Source organism: Zingiber officinale, chromosome 3B, assembly GCF_018446385.1.
Source record: "Zingiber officinale cultivar Zhangliang chromosome 3B, Zo_v1.1, whole genome shotgun sequence".
Classification (NCBI taxonomy): domain Eukaryota; kingdom Viridiplantae; phylum Streptophyta; class Magnoliopsida; order Zingiberales; family Zingiberaceae; genus Zingiber; species Zingiber officinale.
The window spans coordinates 20942459-20969645 of NC_055991.1; the positions used below are offsets into that span (position 1 = coordinate 20942459).

Consider the following 27187-nt stretch of genomic DNA (forward strand, 5'->3'; position numbering starts at 1 on the left):
AGAAGTCAAAAAAGTTGTGATCCCAGGAAGGTGAATAAGCAGTACATCGAGAGTAGGTCAGTGTTCCATTAGGGGATCTTGGAGGAAGAGATGTGGACATGAATCTTATTCTAGAAGGGCTTACAAGCAAGCTCGAATAAGCTTCTACTAGTAGAAGATAGACCCACACACGCACACTATAGGTAGGAAGGAGGACTCTGATGCCACATCTTCACTTGACTTCAAGCAAGAAGTAGACCAGCCGAGTCGTCTGAAGCCTTTAAGAGAGTAAGGGCGTAATGGTAGTGTGGGAGTTAGCGCGTAACCTCCAGCCCCCGTCAACTCATTCAATGAATCTTCTTCCATTCACTACGCGGCTTGAAATTGATCTATTTCTGATTTTTTGTTTGTGTTTCTTATTCATTTTTGGAATCTCCTACAGAGTAGGATAAAGGAATGCAGAGAAGTGATATGTTGTTAGGGTTTTTAATATTCACCATCATTTTTTGATTTAGGTATCTTAGTCTAATCCTTTGACCTCTATTTGCAATTAAAGCCTATTGCTTTTGGAATTGTTTCTTCACAATTCAATATGCATATTCTCTTGTGAGCATGTTCCAAGAAGCGAATTAAGATCGTGCCTGCAGCCTTGCAAAGTAGGTAAGCAATGAATCTCTTTGATCCAAACAAAATTCTAGTCCCTCCTTGGTTTTCCATCTGTGGTCTGAAAACATGTTTTTCCTCGTGCATGTTATCCTTTTAGTTCTTTGTGTGTGATTGTATAATAAATTTGGAAACCTGGTGATTTTTTTCTTTAGATAAGCATGTAATATTTTCAAGCTATCTTAGGAAATTAATTTCTTTTTGAGTTGGTACTAAATTTCAATACGCCTCTGGAAACTCTGCGTTTGAGGTTTCTTTGCTTCTAGACATGTTTCAGTTCTGGTTATTTGATGGTTTGTGCTAGGCAGTCATGGAAACTATAATTTTTTACCTCACTTCTATTTACTGACTACCTATAATTCAACCAAAAAATACTACTTGTTGCATATTACTTACTATTCGTGAATTGATATTGTAATACCCTCATATTTTATGTGTTTATTCATCCCCAAGTAATTTCAATACCGGATCAACTCTATTGTGCTCGGTGGTATTAATTCTCTTGGATTTGTCTATTAATTACTTTACCCTTTACCCATTAATTTATTGTGTCAGGAAAATAATATGACATTGTTAGTTTGAAATCCCAAGGACCAGAACCTATAGTTTTCTTATCTTCATCAGCAGAGGCAAAATTTGGTATGCATTTATATTTTTTTCGTCATTGTAGTTGGTTTTATTTGTATTGCCTAGTAGTTAATATTCATAAGGCTTGGTTGTGATTATTAAACATGAATTGTCAATTCTAGTTCGACTTACTTCATACATGTAGAACGAAGACATCAGTAGAATTTACTAGGTTGCTGATACTTTTATTTATGTTTTTGAGTTGAGCAAAATATGTAAGTTGATAATACTCAGATATAATTTTTTTGTTCTGTTGTATATCATTTTTTTTTATAAGTCCATCTTTTCCTAAAATTTGATGGATTAAATATTGTAACACTAAAATTATTTATAAAAATAGGATAATTTTCTTTTATTTATTTTTTTTTCAGATTATTTTATTAGTATCAAGGACCATTGTTTTCAAAATGGATAAGGAATGGATCCATCTTCCTTCAAGGCTTGTACCCGAGTATGAAGAAGGGGTTCAAAAATTTCTTACACAAGCTAGGAACTATGCCAAAACACGTGAAGTAATCTTATGTCCTTGCAAACATTGTAAAAATAAGAAGTATATGAAATTTGACCAAGTGTACGATCACTTAATTATTAACGGGTTCAATCCTTCTTACACAATTTGGATCTTCCATGGTGAAACTTATACTCCAAATTTTCAAGGTCAAAGTAGTTCAAGAGGAATTCAGGAAGAGGAGGATGAAACTAGAGAGGCATATAACTTATATAAAGATGTCTTTGCCTCTGATGAAAGGGTTGGCCACACTATGTCTGAGGCAAGAGATTATGAATTTGTTGATTTATTAGTAGATGCAGAAACTCCTCTTTTCCCTAGTTGTACAACTTACACGAAGTTGTCAGCAATTGTTACATTATACAATTATAAGTCTACAAATGGTCACACTGACAATAGTTTCAATGAGCTTCTTAAGATCTTAGGTGACATGCTTCCAGAAAAAAATACACTTCCAAAGGATGTTTACTCAATGAGAAAGTTGTTAAAACTATTTGATTTAGGATATGAGAAGATTCATGCATGCCCAAATGACTGTTGTCTATTTAGAAAGGAGCTTAAAGATTTGGACTCATGTCCAAAGTGTGGTTCTTCAAGATGGAAGGTAGACAAAGTCACCACCAAAGTTTGTAAAGGAGTTCCTGAAAAGGTGCTACGGTATTTTACTGTGATACCAAGATTGAAAAGGATGTTTAAATCAGAACAAAAGGCTGAAGACTTGATTTGGCATTCCAACCATAAAAGTCATGATCATATGATGCGTCATCCAGTTGATTCAATAGCTTGGGATACGATAAATCATAAGTGGCCAGCTTTTGCATCAGATCCTAGAAATCTCTGGCTTGGTCTTGCAACAGATGGATTCAACCCTTTTGGTGATCTTAGTTCTAGATATAGTTGTTGGCCAGTTATTTTGGTAAATTACAAACTTCCTCCGTTGATGTGCATGGCGAAGGAAAATCTTATGTTGACATTATTGATTCCAGGCCCGAAGCAACCAGGAAATGATATAGATGTATACTTGGAACCCCTAGTGGAGGATCTGAAGGAGTTATGGGACATTGGTGTGGAGACGTATGATGCATTTAGCAAGTCAGTGTTCAATATGAAGGCTATTTTGATGTGGACAATCAATGATTTTCCAGCTTATGGAAACTTAGCTGGATGTGCCACAAAAGGGAAATTTGGTTGCCCAATATGTGGTGAAGGCATATCTTCTATGTGGCTTAAGTATAGTAGAAAGTTTGCATATTTAGGGCATAGGAGATTTCTTGGTCCTAATCATCCATTCCGTCAGAAGAAGAAGTGGTTTGATGGGAATAAAGAGACAAAAGGAAAACCTAGGCCTCTGAATGGATTAGAAATTCTTAATGTATTGAAAGACATTGAAAATGACTGGGGTAAAAAGAAAATGGGTAAAGATATCAATAATACAAAGAAAAAGAGGAAGGAGCGTGATGGTTCAAAAAAAGTTCAAAAACCAGTTCAAATGTGGAAGAAGAAGTCAATATTTTTCAATTTGCCATACTGGAGTGTAAGTTATTTTGCACTCTATTAATTGTATTTTATTAATTTTTTATATTTTATGCACAATTTATTTTGAATCTTGAACTAATATATGAAATATGTTGATGGTTAAACTTGTAGGGGCTCCTGCTACGTCATAACTTAGATGTTATGCATGTTGAAAAGAATGTTTGCGAGAATATCATAGGTACAATGTTAAACTTAAAGAAAAAATCAAAAGATGGTGTTAACGCTCGCAAAGATTTGAGGCACTTAAATATTAGAAAAGAATTACATCCTCAAGAAAAAGGAGAAAACATGTATCACTTGCCGGCTGCACCTTACACATTGTCTAAAAAAGAAATGGACGTATTTTGTTCTAGGTTGAAGAAAATAAAGTTACCTGATGGTTATAGCTCAAATATTGGTAACTGTGTTTCTTTAGAAGAACGAAAGCTTATTGGGTTGAAATCTCATGATTGTCATGTTCTTATGCAACAATTGCTTTCAGTAGCATTGAGAAGTCTTTTACCAAAAGGTCCACGTAATGCTATATTTTTGCTTTGTGCATTTTACAATGAGTTATGTCAAAGAGTGTTAGATAGGAACCGTCTAGAACAACTCGAAGAGAATATTGCTGAAACTTTATGCATGTTGGAGAGGTACTTTCCACCAGCTTTCTTTACCATCTCTGTTCATTTGACAATTCATTTAGCAAGAGAGGCTCGCCTGTGTGGGCCAGTTCAATTCCACTGGATGTATCCATTTGAAAGGTAATAAATAATAATCTATCTTTTTACTACTTTAATATCATACAACAACTTAGATTTTTCTATCAACATTTATTTCATGTGATTTTTAATTATTTAGATTTATGAAAATGCTTAAAGGCTATGTGAAGAACCGAGCAAGGCCAGAGGGTTGCATAGCTGAGTGTTACCTTGCAGAAGAACGAATGTGATTTTGTAGTGCTTATATAAAAAAAGCTGCTTGTATTGGTCTCCGATCTAATCGGAATGACGATTTGGAAAATGGAGTAGTGGAAGGTCGCCCCATTTCTCAAGGAAAATAAATTATTTTAGAAGAACATTTGTTACAAGCAGCACATCGATATGTGTTGTTTAATACTGCAGAAATTGATCCTTACATACAGTGAGTATTAAATTGCAACCCTAATATTCTTGGTGTATTGCATGATTCATATATTTTAACAATCACTTTTTAATGATTTTAAATAGGATGCACATTGAGGAGCTTAAACAAACAGATCGTCGTTTCTCAAGTAATGAAACACTGTTACAAAAATGACATATGGAAACATTTGCTCAATGGTTATCAAAACATGTTCTTGATAACTCTTCAGATCGGATTCAATGGCTAGCACATGGTCCAAGAAAGCATGTTATATCGTATACAGGTTATATTATAAATGGACATCGGTTCCACACAATTGATGTTGGAAGGTCGACACAAGATAGTGGTGTTTCAGTTGAAGCTGATACTATTTGGCAATCTAGTTCTACTGATTCACATACAGTAGGAAGACTATCGTACTATGGGGTTATACGAGATATTGTGTTACTAGACTATTATTTTTTCAAAGTACCTGTTTTTAGGTGTGATTGGGCTAATCCTGGAACTGGTATCAAAATGGATGATGGTTTTACACTTGTCAACTTACACCAAGGACTAAGGACTTTTGAAAATGATCCTTTCATTTTAGCATCACAAGCAAAGCAAGTTTTCTATTCTAGGGAAAATGATGAATCAAATTGGTATGTGTTGCTAAAAGTGCCACCTCGAGGTATTCATAACATGGATTTGCTTGAAGAGGATGCATATACATCATCAAAACCTCTTGATGTGTCCAGACTTGAGATTAACATTACTGAGAAAGAACCATATTCCAGAAATGAGTGTGAGGGAATTGATGTTATTGATATCCCATGACTGAACTTTTCAGATGTAGATTTATAGTTATTTATTTCAACAAATAAATGTTCTTTTCAAACTCCACTACTGTTTATTTACTTTTGCAATATATTTTTGTTCTAGTTTACAATATTTCAGTGGTGCATCATGTCATATTACATATTTTATCAGGTCATTATTTAGCATTCAAATGATGAAAAAAATGGGCAAAAAACGAGTAGAGAATCTATAGTTGAAGTTCAGGTGATATATTGTAATCCTTTTTTAATTCTTGGTTTATTTTAATAAGTACACTTATGCATTTCAACATCTCTTTATGCTATTTTGTAGGAAAAAATTGTTAATCAACTATCGAGAATGGACTCTAACACTGCCCCTGATTCTTCACAACCTTTGCATGGTAAAGAGTCGGTTGATGACAGTAAAATTGGTGGGAAAAAAGGACGAGGTCCATCAAAGTTGATGTTGGTTAGTGGCCAACAAAATCCCAAAGTGCTAGAGCGTAATGAGTTCGGACAACCAATTGGAGATAATTCGGTGAAGTATGCATCTTTTCTTGGTTGTATGGTAAAAGAATTTGTTCCATATACATTGGATGGATGGAATGATGTAGATGAAGATTTGAAAAGTAAAATGTGGAGTTGTCTTCAGGTAATGTCATCTATCACTGAATTATTATTTTCCAATTCTATAACAAAATTTAGTCATATATTCATGCTTTTATTTTACAGCTACATTTTAATGTTGAGGAGTGGGAAAAGAAAACAATCTTTCAAAAGTTAGGTAAGTTGTGGTGTGATAGAAAGTCCAGGCTGCAGATACTTATACGAGAAGTTAATATTGGTCAAGCAGCTTCACGAGATCTTAGCCTTTTGAAGCCCGAATTTATGGACCAAAATCAGTGGGACATTTTTGTAAAGAAGACAATGTGACTTTCCTTTCAAGTAAGTATTAATTCACTGTTATGGACCAAAATCAGTAAGTAGTATCATATGCTCACTCACTTTAATCATTTGTAGTAATTTTGGTTAACTATATATTCTAACCTCTCTTCCATTTGTAGTAATTCTGTTACGAATTTGATTTTGTCCCATTTAGAAGCTATCTCATACTTGACTACTGCATTGTAATCCAAATCATCCTCTCCACATGAACTAAACTCAGGAATGTTAATAGGACTCCAACTCATTCATTTTCTAGAATGTTAAGGCTCCTTGATGTATCTCGGCATGACTGCTACTTACCCGAACTAAACTCAAACTTACATTAAAAAAAAACCGATCCAAATGAGTCTTCTATTTCAACAATTTAATTCATATTAATAACTTTAAAAGATGATATCTATACATGATATCCAAATGTTCATAGAACGAGTTAATTGTGTTGTTTGATGAATACTCTAGCAAGATGATTGACCCTCACGTGAGTGTTTTTCAGTTGTTTTCCTTATTTTTGGTGGCACAGACACAAAACATGATATCTATACATGTGACATCCTTGTGCAGATGAGATGGTTAGGAATCTCTTCTAGCTTCTCTATATAGGACCACATATTAGTCAATATAAGATTTCTGGTGTTGATTTCAGAAACTTTCTCCTAGTCACACTATAGGTTAGAGTTACATTACCACATCAGTAAGTTTTTTTTAAAAAAAAATATTGTTTCTTTGATCTGTTAATGAGGACTCAAATTTTGGAGTGCATTTCCATTCACTTTTTATCTAAAGCCTATATAAGGATGCTGTCTCATTACTGCATTTCCACCTTGTTAACTTGAGCAGATTAATGTGAGCATAGTGGAATTTACCATAGTTGTCATGGAAGGTGTGAGTGGTAGTAGTTCGTGTTAGTGCACAGTGCATTTACTTGAATAAATAAGACATGTGAATGATATGTGTGACAATCTAATCTCTACGGTATTTTCCACCAAATCACCATTCATATACTGCAAGCATGGTTTATTTCAAGCAAGCAACAGAGGAAAACTGAAACAGTGGACAAGGGCAATCCAAATCCAACAAAATTCTCTCATTAGCCACAACAAGCAACTCATTAAGAATTTAGGTAACAAGAACTTGAAAAAAAAAACAAATTCCTGAGAAGATTTGCCTCACTTGTAGCTGCTCAAGCTTTTCTTGGCTTGGTGGTAGCCAGCTGGGCCTCAGACTGCAGCAGAAAACTGCACGCTTTTTTTTTGGCTTGGTGGTAGCCAGCTGGGCCTCAGTTTTCTGCACGCTTTTTTTTCTTGTAAAATAGCGTGCAGCAAAATTGAAGAGTGAAATGAAGATAGAGATTTGTCAAGAATTAACAAACAGAATGCTAGAATTTTTTCTTAGATTTTTGAATATCTTAAAATCTGTATCCTTACTATGAATTTTTTCTTAGATTGTTACTGCTCATGATTGTATTTTTCCTTGTTGGTTATCTTTTAATTCTCAGGAGAAGAGCGCCAAATTTAGAGAAATGAGGGTAAAACAAGACCATAATCATACAATGAGCCGGAGAGGTTATGCTCGTTTGGCCAACATGATGGTAAATATTATTATTTATACAACTTTATGGATAGTTTGTTTTAAAGTTTTCTTATTTAAGCAATGATACATCTTTTAAATTTCTTTTCTAATGATTTTTTTTATATTCTATATGTTCCATACTTAAGGGGAAAAAAAGTCCTGCAGTCTGCAGATACACCAATTACAAGATCAAAAGTTTGGATTGAGGCTCACAAGAAAAAAAATGGGCAACCTAGTAGTGAAGCTGTTGGAGAGAAAATGGTAATAAAACTATCTCTTTGAATTTTGTAAAACGTTAGAAAAATTTGTTATTTACTAAAAAATTATCTGTTTGTTCTATTTGATAGAGAAAAATAGAAGAATGTCCACCTGAATCTTTAAATACAACTAGCATTGCCGATGACGCAATTAGCATTGTATTTGGCAAGGAAGCTCGAGGTAGAGTGCATGGGTTGGGCTTTGGAATTACACCATCAAAAACTGGAGCTTGCATTCAACAAAATGAAACTATTAAGCAACTTCAAAGTATGATGAATAACTTTCAACAAGAAATGCAAGAAATGAGGTCCATGTTTCTCCAAAGTATGAGGCAACGAAATGATGAAGAACAGGTTAGTAAATTAACCATCATTAGATAAAATAAGTTAAGTATGTATAGTTAAATTATTGGATTTAATTACATGATGATATTACTTGACATAATTTGTGTGTCAAATTAGGTTGCTAGTGGTGGCATTAGTAGCGGTATTGGGAATGATATTGATATCAATGGTGCAAAACAATTTCAGGTAATTATATTCAAATTGTATGCCTTATAAACCAAAAGTTCATTGTTTAAGCATCATGTCATATTAATAATTTTATATTGTTTAACTATATGCAGGCAAAACTGAAGAATGTGAATAGTGAAGTTGTCCATGATAATCATAAATGTAAGTTACTTCATTGGTGTGGTGAGGGAGTTGTTGCAGAAGGTCGAGTTGCATCCACAGATCCAAAAGCAAAAGTGCATCACATTCCTCTTGGAGGATCTTGTTGGAAGGTTTGGGTTGATAAAGTTCTAGTGGAGAAGGTAGACTTGATACAACCAAATGATGAAATGTTTTATCTCGACGATGCACTAGGAAGCACAGTAGCATGGCTGTCTAAACTTGTAGTTTTGTGTGAGTGAGATAGATTCTACTTATTTGAAAGTCATACATTTTTATTGGATCCAAATCATGTTACTAAGTGAACTCTTGCTATGTTATGTTAAGTGTGGTGCATTTTATGTTTCTGCAAGTTGTGTTTGTTTCTACATTTTGTGTGTCGGCATTTTATGTTTTTGCACATTATGTTTCTGCGTTTTGTGTATATTATTGCATGTTGTTGATAACTCTAACGGCAGCATGCATTGCATGCCGTGAATACTATCTATTGCGGTGTGCATTGCATGTCGTTGATAATCCTAACAACAGCTTGCATTGCATGTCGTGAATACTTCAATTGCAAACTGATAACACTAATGACAGCATGAATTGCACGCCGTGAATACTTCAATTGCAAACTGATAACACTAATGACAGCATGAATTGCACGCCGCGAATAATTGAATTGCAGCGTTTATTGCACGCCATTGATTACCCTAACAACAACATGCATTGTCCGCCGCGAATTCTTCAATTGCAGCGTTTATTGTACGCCATTGATGACACTAACAACAGCATGCATTGCACGTCGCGATTACGTCAATTGCAGCGTTTATTGCACGTCGTGGATATCTTTAGACTTTCAACAGCTTATCATTGTACAGGACGCAATGCACGCCGTGGATAGCATATTTGCGCGCCGCAAAAAGCTATATTTGTTGTAGTGACCTATTGATTGATAGCTATATAGTCTCGATTACGATTCATGATTGTCTTTATATGTGCATGTATGATATTTCCAGACCCTAGCGTAGGACATTAAATATTCTGCTAGACCCCTTAGTAGATGATTTGACTTTGTTAGGATGATCATACCATAGTATAGGCACTATAACAAAAACCCTCATAGACATCGGTTTTCCACCGATGTTTATTACATTTTCGACCGATGTCTATAAAGGCGATGTAAAAGGTCTGTCATTTTAGACATCGGGTTAAAATCGGTGTAGTATCACTTAATGATACTGGTGTTCGAATCGTTTATTAACCGGTGTAGTATCACTTAACGACACTGTTTCATCAACGGTGTAAAATCGATGTAATATTATATGCTAATAACACCAGTTTTGGCAGTGGTATACAACCGATGTAATATTAGTTAATAACACCGGTTTTGCAGCGGTGGAAAACCGATGTAATATCAGTATTTTTTAACAACACAAATTTGATTTCCGAAACAGTGAAAAACCGACAATAACCAAAAAAATACACAAATATTCACAAATTACACAAATATTCTTCTTCCAACAGTATCCATAAAATACACAAATATTTACAAATTACATAAATATTCTTCTTACAACAGTATCCATAAAATACATAAATATTCTTTTTACAACATTAAAAGGTAATAGATATTGTACACATCAAGGTAATATTCACAATTTACATTCCATGCAAATGCATGCATCATCCAAAGTTTTCAACAATCAAATACCTTTCCTACTCAAATGTAATCTAGCATGCATTCAGCCCACTCGAACCGCACTTCATCAATTTCAACTCTGGAGTACTTGATATTTATAAACTGTAAAAACACATAAATAATATATTAGTAAATCAAGACCAAAAATCATAATTGAAAAAGCAGTAAGAGCACCAGGTAACAAGATGAGTAATTGGAATGCTTAAAAAAAGAAACGCACATCAATTATCTCAACCACAAATAAATAGAAAGAAGAATCAATGATGTAAGATACTGATATAGTCCAACACCAGCACAAATTCAAAGAAGAAATTACCTATCTTTGTAAGCTGAAGCCAAATTTGCATGGGTTTTAGGCATAGTTGGTCTGATATTCACAGCACGTATATAATCCTGAATTGCTTCAGTAACTCTACCAATCTCCTTAAATGTGTTCCCTCTATTGACAAGACCATCAGCAGCAGTCTGCAAAGAACTTCATTGTAACAGGCTATCACTTCTGCATAATTTCCCTGGTGTAATACAAGAGAACTATCAATTTCCAACTAGGGGTAAAGACAGCAAAGAAGAAGATATACAAATTATATGACTTTCTTCCATTAAATGAGGCAATATGTAGTAACTCTCAAACTAGCGATGAAAAAGGCAGATATAGTACTCTACCTGTTGCTTGTATATAATAGCCAAGTTGTTGAAGGGCGCAGATATCCCTGTTGTAACTGCTAAAGTTGCCTTATAGAATGATGCAGCAACACTCATCATGTTGCTGCATGAAGAGAAGTTTTATTAAGGAACAAAAATAAACTATCCTCATAGTTGTCATCAAACATTTCTAAAGCTTACCAGTCCTTGTATATGTTGCCAAGGCTTGACAATGCTTGTGGATGGTTAGGTTGTAAAGCAAGGCATGACTTGGGAAAAATTATTAAAATGAAGTTATTCAACAAGGAAAAAAAACTTAAGAGAATAAAAATATCCAAATTAAAAAGTCACCCTATAGAAGTTGATAGCCTCTTCCACATGTCTAGCGTCTTTGAGAGCATTCCCCTTTTAATGTGCAAGAAAGTCGATCATTAACTAACATGGCTCACCATCAAGAAGGATACCACATTTTGACATATTAGACCATTATCAACTTACCAGATTATTGTAAGCTTCAATAAAGGTAGAATCACAGTTGATAGCTTGCTTGTAATGCAGAATTTCCATGTCAAGTTGACTTTGTTCATAATAGATGCCAGCAAGGTTTCCTACGTCCAGATATCCCCAATGCATAGTTAACATAATAAACTCTCTTCAGAGCATAGTTTGCAGCAAAGTTATCCACAAAATCAAAAAGAGATTAACAGTCCAGTGGAAAAATAGGAGTTATTGAATTACGTAGCATATTCCAGTGAAAGTATTCTGCAATAGCAATGTTATAAAGAACCTGAAATAAATAGATAATGATTAAGAGTTCACACAAACAAGAACTACACATAGTAAATAAACTTCTCTTCTTTTGTATGCAAGTCAACAACAAATCATCATGTACTTTAAAAATGAGTAAGATATTAGTTAAAATAGAAATAATTAGAGGAAAAAATAGACATGTTTCATATAGCAGCCAATTAATACATTTTTGTTAATACAGTCTGACCTGGCTGTTGTTTTGATGTTGACACTGATTTAAGTTTGTATCAGATATTAATTAAACTCAGACTGATTAATGATCAAGGTTGATCATGTGGAGAGGAAAAGTCCAAGTACGGATACTTGGCACGCGAAGTCGGAGAGGGCTCGGTACCTCGTTCAACGGACTAAGTCAGAGAGGGCTCGGTAGCTCGTTCTCTGGACCAGACGAAGTCGGAGAGGGCTCGGCAACTCGTTCTCCGGACTAGGTCAGAGAGGGCTCGGTAGCTCGTTCTCTGGACCGGACGAAGTCGGAGAGGGCTCGGTAGCTCGTTCTCCGGACTAGGTCAGAGAGGGCTCGGTAGCTCGTTCTCCGGACTAGGTCAGAGATGGCTCGGTAGCTCGTTCTCTGGACCAGGAAGACGTTAGGGTTTAGGGCTGGGAAGCTATAAAACCAACAGAGGCATTGGATCGGTCTGTTGACCAATCCAATGATACTTTGGCCGTCTGGATCGATATGTCGACCGATCCAGTGATACCTGGGTTATCTGATCGGTCTCGTGACCGATCAGTAACCACACAGTAGCTCTCTGTGGGTTATCTGATCGGTCTTGTGACCGATCAGTAACCACACAGTAGCTCTCTGTGGGTTATCTGATCGGTCTATAGACCGATCAGAAGGAAGCGATGGATTCAGAGAACTATAGGGGGATCGGTCTGTGGACCGATCCACCTATAGGCTGATCGGTCCACAGACCGATCAGCATCATCCCAGACCGATCAGGATGTGTCCTGATCGGTCTAGAGGGCCATGGATCGGTCTGTTGGCCGATCCACAACGATGTCGTTTGTCTTCTGCTGTTTCTCTGCGATTTCTGATTCATCTGATCTAACCATCTGCTGTAAGCTTTTTGAGTTACAGGTTGCAGGTGTCGTGCCAATGCTTAAATTCAAATTAAGCTCCATCAGAAGAATAAGATCAAGTGCTCTTTCTGCTGTGTTTCGCTGCAAACGGTGCAATTGGAGCGTAAACGTTCACTGGCTGCAATCAGTTGGCAACAGCTTGACTCTTGCTTATTTGTTCAAGCTCAGAGACACCAGTGAAGACCATGGATGGTATTGGTGTGAGTTCAGAGAACCAGATGAGGAGGAAGAGTGATTGGCGATGCCTGAGTTGGTCGCAGTGATTCGATATAGGTGACAGTGATTCGGCTCTGGCTGAAGATAGTGAGAAAGCAGAGGAATAAGAAGAAGGAAGAAGAGAGGTTTGAAAAAGGATTTTGAAAAACTCTCTGTCGATCAAGCAAGAGTGCTGTGTGTTTGAGCTCTTGGCTGAGGAACTTCTTCTGTCTTTGCGCTTTGCTTTCATCGCAGCTGTAAGTTTATTGTTCATTCCTTTTAGCCACTAAACTCTATAAGTCTTGTGCTTCATTTCAAATCTTGTCTGAGACTTTGTGGAGAGGTTACTCCACCGAGAAGGAGAAATGCTTAGCCGGAATTTGTCCGGGGTGTGATCTACCGAAAGATCAAGGGATCATCCACCTTACGGACACGCCGAGGAGTAGGGGCAAGTTATCCCCGAACCTCGTACATCCTTGTTGTGTTAGTGGTGGGTTGTTTCTTTTCCTTGCATCAGTTTTCCTTTTGCTTATTTCCGCTGTGCTAATAAATTTTTGTGAGGAATTAATTGAGTTTTTAGTGGAGGCTATTCACACACCCACCCCCCCCTCTCTAGCCATCCGAAGGTCCTAACAAGTGGTATCAGAGCAAGGCGCTCTGCATCCGGATTAACACCCTAAAGAGCAAGAAGATGGCTATGAAGGAAGGTTTTAGCACCAATCGTCCACCCTACTTTGACGGAGCGGACTTCCAATATTGGAAGAGCCGTATGGAGTATTATCTCAAGACCGACATCTCCATGTGGTTCTCGGTCAAGGAAGGGTTCACACCTCCGAAGGACGAAGAAGGTAAGGAACTAGAGTCGTCTAGGTGGTCCGCCGAGTAAACTCGCAAAGGACAAGCCGATGCCAAGGCGGTGGTCACTCTACAATGTGGGATAGCCAAAAATCAACTTGTCAAGGTAGGTCCATTTGTGAGCGCAAAGGATTTGTGGAACAAGCTCATCGAGCTCCAAGAAGGAACCCGAGACTCTCGGATCGCCAAGAGAGACTTGTTCCTAAACCAACTACAAAATCTCACCATGAAGGAGAACGAAACGGTAAGTGAACTACACGGAAGGTTCAAAGAGATCATCAATGGTCTTCATTCCGTAGATGAACGCGTAGAGAATCGCGATCTTGTAAGGTACGCTCTCAAAGCCTTTCCGAGGAATACCTTGTGGTCATCTATGGTAGATGCCTACAAGGTCTCCAAGGACCTTTCAATTGTTAAATTAGATGAATTCTTTTGTGAAATGGAACTTCATGAACTTGCTAACAAGGGTCAAAAGGAGAAAGGTATTGCCTTAGTTGCAGGAGAAAAGAGCAAGGATGGAAGAAGGAAGAAAGAAAATAAGAAGGAGAAAGAGATTCCTACATCCTCATCCTCCTCTGAGTCCGATGATGAAGGTGGATCATCATCAAGCGAGATGGCCAACTTCGTAAGGAGAATCATGAGAAGGAGTCGGAGATACAAAGGGAAAGGTAAGTCTATTGATCAAAATGTTGATAAGACTAATGTTACGTGTTATGAGTGTAGCAAGAAAGGACACTATCGGAGCGAGTGTCCAAAACTCAAGAAGAAGGAGGAAAGGGCCAAGAAGAAAGCTCTCAAAGCTACTTGGGATGAATCCTCCTCAAGCTCATCGGAGGAAGAGAAGGAGAAAAGCACTCGTCAATTAGCGCTCATGGCAAGGGAGGAATCGGATTCCGGAAGTGATACATCAGCCGCGGCTTCATCATCTTCGGATGATGAAGAGGTAACTTCTCCTCACTTAGAAAAATGCTATAAAACTATTACATATTTATCTACTTTGCTTAAGAAATCAAAAACTGAAATCAAATCATTAAAAGATGAAGTAGAACATTTGAAGACTCTTAGGGAAGATGAGGTTGATGACCTACACCAAGAGCTTCTTGAGGATGAAAACAAAGCCTTAAAGAGTGAAGTTGAGAAACTCAAGAAAATGCTTGAGAAATTCTCAACTAGCTCTAAGACCTTAGATATGATTCTAAATGCCCAAAGGGTAGTCTACAACAAGGCTGGGTTAGGATATCAACCTAAGGAGTCTAGTTTCATTTCCCTAGTATTTAGAACCCAATTTCATAGATCACATTCTTCTAGGGTTCATAAGACTAGGAAGGGTGTGACCAAGGCATGGGTTCCTAGGTCTTTCATTGTAGATGCATTAGGTCTCAAGATTTGGGTACCTAAAACATCTATCTTTCGTGTCTTGTAGGCATTTGTCAAGGGGGAGCATCTATCAACTTGGTTTGTTGATAGTGGATGCTCCAAGCACATGACCGGGGACAAGTCACTCTTTACTACCCTTCAAAACAAAAATAGAGGTAATGTGTCCTTTGGTAATAATGGTAGCCTTAAGGTTATAGGAGTTGGAGATATTCATATATCCGAATGTCTCCAAATCAAAAATGTCCTTCTAGTCAAGGGGATGACCTTTAATCTCCTAAGTGTCAGCCAATTGTGTGATACAGGTTACACAATTGAGTTTCATTCAAGTCAATGTCTGGTCAAACACATTGACACACTTGACACGGTACTAGTAGGCACAAGGGTAGATAACATTTATCAAGTATTTTTTAAAAGTGCTACTAATGCCTCTGCTAAGTGTTTCATGTCAAAAGAAGAAGAATCATGGCTTTGGCATAGGAGGTTGGCCCACGTAAACATGAAGAATATTTGAAAGTTGGCCAACAAAGGATTAGTGCGAGACTTACCAAGCATCAAGTACCAAAAGACAAAATTATGTGATGCATGTCAAAAGGGTAAGCAAACAAAAGCGTCTCATAAAGGTAAAAGCGCTGTAAGTACCTCTACTGCTTTAGATTTATTGCATATGGACTTATTTGATTGTAGTAATGTCATTTCATTGAATGGAAGTAGATACTTCTTAGTGATCATTGATGATTTTACTAGATATACATGGACTTTCTTTTTGAAAAATAAGGATCAAACCATAGATGTTTTTGTTTCTTTTTGTAGAAGAACTGAAAATGAAAAATCAACAACAATTAAAACAATTAGAAGTGATCATGGTGGAGAATTTCAAAACCATAGATTTTTAGAATTTCGTCAAGAAAAAGGATATAGGCATGAGTTCTCTACTCCAAGGACCCCACAACAAAATGGGGTTGTGGAGAGAAAGAACCAAGTCTTGCAAGAGGCTGCACGAAGCATGCTCAATGAGTACTCACTACCGAGCTACTTATGGGCTGAAGCTGTAAATACCGCTTGCTATGTGCAAAACCGAGTCTTAATACATAGGTTTTTAGGAAAGACTCCCCATGAACTTTGGTTTGGGAGACCCCCTACAATTAAACATCTTAGGGTGTTTGGTTGTAAGGTGTTTATCTTGAACACCAAGGATCATCTTGGAAAGTTCACGGCTAAGGCTGACGAAGGGATACTAGTCGGGTACTCTCTCATCAGCAAAGCCTATCGAGTCTACAACAATAGGACTAAATTGATTGAAGAGTCCTCGGATGTAGCATTTGAAGAAATTCCTAAATCAAATGATCAATCAAGGGATGTAGGAGAAATTCAATTTGAACTTAGAAATCTAAGTTTAAATGATCAAAACATAGAAAGAGTCGAAATTGACTCCGATGATGATGAGCAAAGGCAAGAGAGGACTCAGTCTGATCCTTTGCCTGATACTGAGCTCTTGTCTGTGTCTAGTGAGACCTCTCATGAGGCACCGCCAACACCAAGGCAATCTAGGATAGCCTCTAGTCATCCCCAAGACCAGATTGTGGGAGACATTCAACAAGGGGTTAGGACTAGATCATTCTTTAGAAATGAGTCTAATGAGGTCGCCTTGATCTCAGAAATCGAACCAAAATTAGTTGATGAGGCATTGCACGATCCTGATTGGATCATAGCTATGCAAGATGAGTTAAGTCAATTTGAAAGGAGCCAAGTGTGGGACTTAGTTCCTAGACCTAAGAAGACCACCATTATTGGAACCAAATGGGTCTTCAAAAATAAGTTAAACCAAAAGGAAGAAGTCGTAAGAAACAAGGCAAGACTTGTAGCCAAGGGCTATAGTCAAGTCGAAGGCCTCGATTATGATGAGACTTATGCTCCCGTGGCTCGATTAGAGTCCATTCATTTAATGCTAGCTTTTGCTGCACATAGAGGCTTCAAGCTCTATCAAATGGACGTTAAATCGGCCTTCTTAAATGGTTTCATTAAAGAAGAGGTCTATGTTGAACAATCACCGGGGTTTGTGAATACCGAAGCTCCAAACCACGTGTACAAGCTCAAGAAAGCTCTTTATGGGCTTAAACAAGCACCTCGAGCATGGTACGAAAGGTTGTCAACTTACTTACTAGAAAAGGGTTTTGTAAGAGGTCAAATAGACCCAACACTATTTCTGCGTAGAGATGGTGAAGACATATTTGTAGCCCAGGTATATGTCGATGACATAATTTGTGGCTCAAATAACAAAGGCTATTTGAATGAATTTATCACTCACATGGAAAGTGAGTTTGAGATGAGTCTGGTGGGAGAATTGACATTCTTCCTTGGACTTGAAATCAAACAAACTCGAGATGACATCTATGTCCATCAGACGAAATACACTCAAGAGATGCTCAAGAAATTCAAAACGAGTGACTCTAAGGAAGTATCCACTCCAATGGCGACGAACACTCGCCTTGACAATGATGAGAGTGGAAAACCAGCTGATCTAACGCAATATAGAAGCATGATCGGTAGTCTTCTATATCTCACAGCTAGTCGACCGGACATACTTTTTGCTGTGGGCATGTGCGCTAGATATCAAGTATGTGCCAAGGAATCTCATTTAATTGCAGTTAAGAGAATTCTGAGATACCTTAAGGGCACAATTAGAGTAGGTCTCTGGTACCCTCGTACTGAGTCTTTTGATTTGATAGGTTATACCGACTCCAATTATGCTGGGTGCAAATTGGATCGGAAAAGCACTAGTGGGGGTTGCCAATTTTTAGGTTCATCATTGGTTAGTTGGTCAAGTCGGAAGCAACATTGCGTTGCTCTTTCCACAACTGAGGTTGAATACATTGCCATGGGAGAGAGTGTGTCACAATTGTTGTGGATGATCCACACCCTAGAAGATTATGAGCTTTCATATAAGGGAGTGCAAGTGTTGTGTGATAACATCAGCACAATAAACCTAACAAAAAATCCAGTCCATCATTCAAGGACCAAACATATTGAAGTGCGTCATCATTTCATTAGAGATCACGTAGCTAGGGGAGACATTGCACTCACATATGTTGAGTCAAAGTCAAACCTAGCCGATATTTTCACCAAACCTCTTCCGGAAAATGAATTTAGTCATTTGAGGAGAGAATTGGGAATGTGTTTGGCTCAATAGGTCATTAGGACCATGTCATGATCAATAAGGACAATTAAAACGATAAATAAAAAAAATGAGAAATTAATTTGGGCAACTTGGGGGCATCTCACACAAACTATAAGGTTTAACAAATTATTTTTGTTTGCTAGAAATGGGGTGAGATGCTAGGATCAGCCGAATTATTCAAAATGTATCATGCATCCCTTGAATAATTAGGTTAAAGAGACATAAATTGAGTATGGGGAAGACCATTACATAATTCATGTGTATTTGGTTCCTAGAACTTACTCATATATTCCAACCAAGGAAACTTGGTTGGATCTTTACCTAGAAATTATGTAACTTTGGTTGATGGACTGTTTGATACCTTTGATCGATACTTTTCATGATTTTGATTGAAACTAGGACAAGTCCTTGAAATAATGATGGCAATTTGGTTATATTTTGACAAACCTGAAACTGAACATAACAAGGTCGAAAATTTCAGTTTTCAAGACTTGAGTTGTCTGTTTTTCTAAATGTCTGAAACTTTCGGGCTATAAACAATTTCAGACCATAATCTTTAGGAAATAGTTATACTTGTAGATTCTTCAGGTTCTAGGTACTGAATTTGGAAGTTTTACTGGAGAAACTTCTACGAATTATCGAACACCTCTACGAATTTCAGTTACTGAAATTACTGGAGAAACTTCAGTATCAGACACTGATCGGTCTACAGCCCGATCAGGAGAAGGTGGATAGGTGTGTCGACCGATCCAAAAATCTCTCCAGACCTTCTGTTTGTAATCTGATCGGTCCAGGGACCGATCAGATTCGTTTTGTACGCCGGGAAGCCTACTGATCGGTCTACAGACCGATCAGGAGTTCCCTGATCGGTCCGGGGACCGATCAGGTCAGTCTGGTATGTAGAGAGGGCTACTGATCATTTTCTGATCGGTCCAGAGACCGATCAGGAGGTTCCCTGATCGGACTGGTGACCGATCAGGAAGTTTCTGATATCTCCTGATCGGGCAGCCGTCCGATCATTTCAACACCTGTAGCCGATCTCTCTTAAATCTTCCCGATCCTTTCTCTTCTCCTTTCACGCTGAAGCCCTAGCCGACATTTTCCTACACCTCAACTCTTCTCTTCTCTTTACACGCCAAAGCCCTAGCCAAAAGATACTTCAATGGCACCAAGGTAACTCCATACTTCCCTAGAACTACTCACCTTGCCATTTCAGTTTCATTTCTCACTGTATCTGTGCATTTTGTTTTGGTTTCAGTTGCTGGTGGCTCCGGTGCTCACTTATTTGCCCCATTGTATCACATTGTTACACCTTAGGAAGAAACAAGTGGGTGAAGGAACCTCTAAGTCGCCTGAGAAGTCTAAGTCTAAGGCTCCCTCCTAACCTCAACCATCTATCTCCGGGAGATTCCCAAACCATCATTTTGAACAAGCCTTTAAACAACGGACCTTCAAATTGCTCCCTTGTAGGTCTGTGGATCGAAAATTCATGGACGAATTTTGTCCATCTGTGTCAGAAATCATTGCCTATTACAAACTTGATTCACTTGTCTATTTAGAACGAGATATCAATTATGACTTAGTATCTGAGTTTTATAACAATCTTCATCAAACTAATGATGTAAGTTATAAAACAAAAGTTGCTAAGCAGACTCTTGATTTCAGTTTCTCAGCCTTCTTTGATTATCTAGCTTGCCGTAGGTGTTCAGGAAATGTCTTTTCCATATATCCTGACTTACCAGACCCCTTATCTTCACCCTTTGATGTCTCCTCTGACTCCATTTATGAGTATTTCTTCGGACATCCTAGACTGGGTGGGCTAGATGAATTAGATGTTGATTTTCCTACTTTTGCAGCCTTGAGATTATCTGCCCTAGATTACATTCTCTTTAAGATTGTCACAAACTGTCTTCTGCCAATCACATCTAAACCCTTGTCTGAGATCCGACCATATCATTGCCTGATGCTTTATGGATTGCGTCGGTGTCTCGACTTTGACATCATGTCTAGCATCTATTCTTCGATCATCTCCTATAGTGAGCCAAACAGCTTCACTGTTTATATGCCTTATGGGCATATAATTACAGATTGGCTCGAGACCCTTCAGATTGATGTCTCCAAGGGTAGAATAGTCAAGATGGTCAGGCAGGACTGCAGACTTGGGAAACGGGCATTTTCCAAGTCTGGCATCATAGGACAGAATGGGGAGGTTCGGTGGAAGGATGGGAGAGCACTAGGTGAGTTACCACGGGCACCTCCACGACAGGTTGCGGCTGCTCCTGTTGCTGCTCCTCCTCCTGCTGCTGCTGACGATGGAGAGGCAGATCCTGATCTGCGCTGGCAGATCGCCGAGCTGGAGAGCCGTATTGATCAGCACGATGAGCTGCTGGTTGCTGAGCTCCACGGGCTGCGCTTTCGGATTGACCAGCGCTACGATGATCTACGCATTCAGTAGTTGGCGACACATCAAGCGATTATGGGATGGATGGCCAGATACCCACCTCCGCAGTATTTCCCGGGCTATCCATCCTCGAGCAGCGGCATGCCACCTCAGGGACCCACTCCTCCAGCTGATGATGCTAATGCTCCTCATGATGAAGAGGTTGATTGATACACATTGTTCTATGCTGTCATCTTGATTATCTATGTTTTGGATGTTGTTTGTTGGATACTTATGTGTGACCTGGATACTTGCTAATTTCATATATTTATGCTGCTCATTTTCTTGTTTTTCTTTATGTTTCACTTCCTATTGGCTATTAATATGCTGTTCATATGCCATGTCTTGTATGTCTCTTATTTCTTTATTACTGTCTTATAATATACTTAGAGGGCATTCTAGGTGGATTAAGAAAAAGATAGTATGGGTTAAGGGGGAGTCCTTTAACGTTTTCTTACCTAATTCGCACCTTTTCGGTGTTTGACAAAGGGGGAGAAGATAACTAAGTTTAGAGATAAATGAAAGTTTGGCTTTAGGGGGGAGGATCTTGATTCCCCTATCCTTACATGGTGTTGTATCTGTCTTAGGGGGAGGATCTTGATTCCCCTAAAATTAAGGAAATATGAACATTTCTGATCTAAACTTAAATTGTGTTGTCAAACAACAAAAAGGGGGAGATTATTAATACAGTCTGACCTGGCTGTTGTTTTGATGTTGACACTGATTTAAGTTTGTATCAGATATTAATTAAACTCAGACTGATTAATGATCAAGGTTGATCATGTGGAGAGGAAAAGTCCAAGTACGGATACTTGGCACGCGAAGTCGGAGAGGGCTCGGTACCTCGTTCTCCGGACTAAGTCAGAGAGGGCTCGGTAGCTCGTTCTCTGGACCAGACGAAGTCGGAGAGGGCTCGGCAGCTCGTTCTCCGGACTAGGTCAGAGAGGGATCGGTAGCTCGTTCTCTAGACCGGACGAAGTCGGAGAGGGCTCGGCAGCTCGTTCTCCGGACTAGGTTAGAGAGGGCTCGGTAGCTCGTTCTCTGGACCGGACGAAGTCGGAGAGGGCTCGGCAGCTCGTTCTCCGAACTAGGTCAGAAAGGGCTCGGTAGCTCGTTCTCTGACCCGGACGTGGAAGTCGGAGAGGGCTCGATAGCTTGTTCTCCAGACTAGGTCAGAGAGGGCTCGGTAGCTCATTCTCTGGACCAGGAAGACGTTAGGGTTTAGGGCTAGGAAGCTCTAAAACCAACAGAGGCATTGGATCGGTCTATTGACCGATCCAGTGATACTTTGGCCGTCTGGATCGGTCTGTCGACTGATCCAGTGATACCTGGGTTATCTGATCGATCTCGTGACCGATCAGTAACCACACAGTAGCTCTCTGTGGGTTATCTGATCGGTCTCGTGACCGATCAGTAACCACACAGTAGCTCTCTGTGGGTTATCTGATCGGTCTGTAGACCGATCAGAAGGAAGCGATGGATTCAGAGAACTATAGGGGGATCGGTCTGTGGACCGATCCACCTATAGGCTGAACGGTCCACAGACCGATCAGCATCATCCCAGACCGATCAGGATATGTCCTGATCAGTCCAGAGGGCCATGGATCGGTCTGTTGACCGATCCACAACGATGTCATTTGTCTTCTGCTGTTTCTCTGCGATTTCTGATTCATCTGATCTAACCATCTGCTGTAAGCTTTTTGAGTTACAGGTTGCAGGTGTCGTGCCAATGCTTAAATTCAAATTAAGCTCCATCAGAAGAATAAGACCAAGTGCTCTTTCTGCTTTGTTTCACTGCAAACGGTGCAATTGGAGCGTAAACGTTCACTGGATGCGATCAGTTGGCAACAGCTTGACTCTTGCTTATTGGTTCGAGCTCAGAGACACCAGTGAAGACCATGGATGGTATTGGTGTGAATTCAGAGAACCAGATGAAGAGGAAGAGTGATTGGCGACGCCTGAGTTGGTCGCAGTGATTCGATATAGGTGACAGTGATTCGGCTCTGGCTGAAGACAGTGAGAAAGCAGAGGAATAAGAAGAAGGAAGAAGAGAGGTTTGAAAAAGGATTTTGAAAAACTCTCTGTCGATCAAGCAAGAGTGTTGTGTGTTTTAGCTCTTGGCTGAGGAACTTCTTCTGTCTTTGCGCTTTGCTTTCATCGTGGCTGTAAGTTTATTGTTCATTCCTTTTAGCCACTAAACTCTGTAAGTCTTGTGCTTCATTTCAAATCTTGTCTGAGACTTTGTGGAGAGGTTACTCCACCGAGAAGGAGAAATACTTAGCCGAAATTTGTCCGGGGTGTGATCTACCGAAAGATCAAGGGATCGTCCACCTTACGGACACGCCGAGGAGTAGGGGCAAGTTATCCCCGAACCTCGTACATCCTTGTTGTGTTAGTGGTGGGTTGTTTCTTTTCCTTGCATCAGTTTTCCTTTTGCTTATTTCCGCTGTGCTAACAAATTTTTGTGAGGAATTAATTGAGTTTTTAGTGGAGGCTATTCACACCCCCCCCCTCTTTAGCCATCCGAAGGTCCTAACAATTTTGACATGGAGAAACAACATCAAACCCTTAGTTGCAACTATTAAGGAGACCTAAAGACAAACAGTGTAAAAGTCTTCACACAAAAAGTAGAAGTGTGGATACCAAATATGCAATTTCTTCTTTCATATCAAACCCAACAAAGAATCATTGGATCACTGTCATCTTTGGGAAGCAATGAGATTTCAATTAAAATAGAACAAATTTGGGGAATTTTACATTCTTAATTTGTATAATAACTAGTCAATTGATCTTCGTATGGAGAAGAACCAAGTAAAATATGGTCAGTGTAAAATCCTTATGAGTTGAAGTCGAATTATATTTCAACTAAAATACAGATTAAATCAATGACAAATGATAATCAAAGTGAAGAAATAAACAAGTAGACAATAGGTTCCATTATCACAACAGTTCACAGAACCTAAACATTCTAAAAACACTAAATCTAAGAATTTATTTGTGGTAAAGAATCTAAACTTGCTGTGCATGAAATATAATGAATCTGGAATGCAAATGCTAAACACCCTAGGAGTTGAAGTCTTATGAATGGTCAGGTGCAAGAAAAGGTGAGGAGGGCCCCTTGAGGTTTAATCTTAACAACTTAGCATCTAATATTTGGACGCTAAAGTTAATGCGGGCTGATGACTTTGACTCTGAAATCTACAATATCCACAGTTCACACATGATTACAGTACACTCTTCTTCATAGCAAACAACACAGAGTAAGAAACTACAAGTTCTGTTATGCAAGGTTGACCATAGAGAAAGTTAAAATCCTGTTACTCTTACTTGTTGGTCTCACCGCAGAATTACATCCGTCATGCATTTGCTGCAATTTCATAAAAGATATCCTTAGGTCATTAAGCCATGTGCAAGCTTTGTTCATCTTTTCACCATTTTTAAGCCCCAAAAGCTTATATATTTTTCATCATAAAGGACTTTTCGTTTGCTCATAGCTTGAATATGTGGTAGCGCTGATCAAGCAATTTCTTAGATTAGGTTCAAATGACATCAATCTATATGACTGAGGTAATCTTGCAATAACTTGAACAGAAATTTAAAATATTCTGTATTTTTTCAGGAGGGATAACTCTAAAAAAGATAATAGTCATTCCATATCAACTATGTGAGTTAAAGTGCTAACTAAGAGAAAAACCACAAAGGTACACAAACTTCCAAAAAAAAAATTATAAAATGTCAATTCTGATTGACATAAAAAATCATTACCTAGGTCGAGGGCTACAACTTCTTGACCTTCCTCTTGTCTTTGGAACTGCTTCCATAATTTTTCCTTTATGTCTAGAAAATATTAAAAAAAAAAGATACATACAACTTATTAGATTTCATGTTAAACAGAAAAGAAACATCACATTGCTTAGTGTTTACATCCATAGAAGATGAGATACACGTCTACAAATTGACGAGATGCAGTTGACCTTAGCAGAAGGCATCACGGAGAGCTATTTGCTGCATAGGAAAAAATAGCAAGGCAGAACAAAAAGAATCATCTTATCAATAACTCATAAGATGATTAAATTAAGGCATACCTCTTTAATTGGCTCGATATTCTGGAACAACTTTTTGAGAACAGATAATGAATATGCATACTCATGGATATGGTAGAGAATGATTGCCTGTGAAGAACCAAATTAACAAAAATACTAAGAAGAGAGCAATTTATTAACTCATTCACTAATTATGGAAAGAAAAATTTTGACAAAATGCGTTGAACTACATACAATATTCAACATTGTTACTGAAACATCAAACTCTTGGGCATGGACAACTCTACTGCTATTTATAGCAGCACTTTGATGAATTGAAGCACTATTAGCTTTAGACCCTGAAACCATATAGCCTAGGCAGCTATTCTCAGAGTCAATCTAGTCCACAAAAGTATGCGCAAGCTCTTCACTCTGCTCCTATAACCAATATAGTTATTAATCAAAGAGTGCATGTAAAATATCTTTTCAGTTGCAAGAACAATGCTAGTTTAAGAAATCATAGAATATTGACTGAATGAATAAACATGGATTAAATAACTAGAGTTCTAATACATATAACATGCAGTCATAAAACATCCATTTACAATCTAAATGCTAAAACAGAAAAGAAATTTATCATAATAAATCAAGGGGAAGTAAAATTTTAGAAACCTTTTCAACCCAGGAATCTTTATAATCCACAATAAATGGGCTTCTTACTTTTGAAATTAGCTCCATCTATAATAGTGGCAAAGATAAACAAAATGAATAAATAGCATGCAAACACTATACAGAACACATGCTATTACGAGCATATGAACAAGATGGCTATTGACTTTTTTTCTATATAGATGAGGTAGCAAGCAAACGGTGGGATCGCTCCACATGCTCCTATCATTGCCCGGTTCTCCTCGATCATCGAAATGTTCAGCAATGCGCACCCAGCGTTCTGCTTCGCAGAGGCTGTCCCTATCTGCAGGGCGTACACCAGCGGCTTGATCGCGCCCGCCGCCACTATGCGCCTCTTGTTGGCCTCCTCCAACGAAAGGTTAAGCAGCGCCGTCGCCGCATTCTCTTGTGCAGCCGGATCCGTGCTGCGCAGCAGCGGGACTAAGGCCGAGATCGCCCCCGACGCCCCGATCAGCGATCGGAAATCCGACCGGTGCTTCGCCAGGAGCCGGATCCTCGCCACAGCCTCCCGCTTCGCCTCCACCGACACCGACCTCAGACGCTCCACGCAAGCGCGCACCACCGGCTCGACGCCCTCCACCGACGCGTACTCTAGGCTCTCCGATGACGTGCTGAGCCCGGATTCCTCGAAACCTTCGACGTTGGATGCCACAACGCTCTGCGGCACCTCAGATATGGAAAAGGAGGCCAGCCTCTGGAGCTCGCCGGAGATGTCGGAGCCAAAGCTGGAGCAATCAGAGAAGCCCCTGGAGATTTTGAGAAGCTCCTCGTGCTCGGCACTGGAATTGGCAGAGCGAGAAGGTCCCGCTCCGATGGAGGCAAGCTCCCGTAGCTTGAAATCGACGAGTGAGTCAGCTAGGTTTTCGGAGACAAAAGGACGCCCTCTTGTTCTCGACCTTATGCTTCACCAGTAGAGCTGACCCAAATGCACCTTTCCCTATCTGCTCCAAAACCTCATACTGCTCCATTTCACAACCAATCTTCACCCAGGTCATCTATATTAACACGACCCTTTTCTCCTAAGACGCGGTGAAATCAAACCTTTCCTTTCCAAACTGCACCCAAACATTCCAAGAAACCCTATGTTATATACTCATACATCATAAATGAATTTAATGTGCTAACGACAACCAATAAAAGCAGAGATCAAAAATCGACCCGAATGTGGGATTCTTAGCAAATCGAGAAGGGTAACAGAAGGGGAAAAAAGCCTCCCACACAAAATGTGCAACGGAAGGACACATATCAAAGCTCTAACAAGCATTTCTACCAACGATTAGCAAAGAACGTGGAGCACGGAAGCAACGTTGTTACCTGCATTGTTCGTGGCGGATCGAGTTGGATCTAACAATCATCAACTCTTTCTACTGCCCTAACAAGCCGCCAGACCTAAAATCCACAGCAAGAACCACAACACCGTCGCAAATCAAATAAAAACCCCAGCTTTCTCTCATAAAATCACCATATTGGAAACCAAAAAAAATGGTCGATTCGAAAAGCCCAACAAAAAGATCCAACTCGACCATCACCTCCATAATGCAGCTCCACGATAACCAA

General features: G+C 38.9%; 2 protein-coding genes and 2 long non-coding RNA genes across 5 annotated transcripts; 1 reads left to right on the forward strand and 3 right to left on the reverse strand.

Moving 5' to 3' along the window:
• The first annotated feature begins 2030 nt into the window (after window positions 1-2030).
• Window positions 2031-5233, forward strand: LOC122054736. The gene is made up of 6 exons (XM_042616174.1): window positions 2031-3311; window positions 3425-3552; window positions 3667-4056; window positions 4154-4240; window positions 4522-4565; window positions 4647-5233. Exons 1-6 carry the CDS (start codon window positions 2031-2033, stop codon window positions 5231-5233), a joined length of 2517 nt encoding a protein of 838 aa, XP_042472108.1.
• Window positions 5234-11205: 5972 nt separating this feature from the next.
• Window positions 11206-11762, reverse strand: LOC121968125. 2 transcript variants are annotated; one of them, XR_006107944.1, is made up of 4 exons: window positions 11722-11762; window positions 11482-11591; window positions 11335-11388; window positions 11231-11252 (listed from the first exon to the last, which is right to left on the reverse strand). It is a non-coding gene; the product is annotated as an uncharacterized LOC121968125 (long non-coding RNA). The 2 variants fall into 2 exon arrangements; XR_006107943.1 differs by having other exon boundaries at window positions 11206-11388.
• A 12429-nt stretch (window positions 11763-24191) lies between these two features.
• On the reverse strand, window positions 24192-25026 carry LOC122056110. The gene is made up of 4 exons (XR_006133027.1): window positions 25004-25026; window positions 24843-24923; window positions 24684-24755; window positions 24192-24285 (listed from the first exon to the last, which is right to left on the reverse strand). It is a non-coding gene; the product is annotated as an uncharacterized LOC122056110 (long non-coding RNA).
• A 660-nt stretch (window positions 25027-25686) lies between these two features.
• Window positions 25687-26625, reverse strand: LOC122054737 (U-box domain-containing protein 4-like). Its single transcript, XM_042616175.1, has 2 exons — window positions 26591-26625; window positions 25687-26532 (listed from the first exon to the last, which is right to left on the reverse strand). Exons 1-2 carry the CDS (start codon window positions 26623-26625, stop codon window positions 25746-25748), a joined length of 822 nt encoding a protein of 273 aa, XP_042472109.1. The 3' UTR covers window positions 25687-25745.
• Between the last annotated feature and the right edge of the window lie 562 nt (window positions 26626-27187).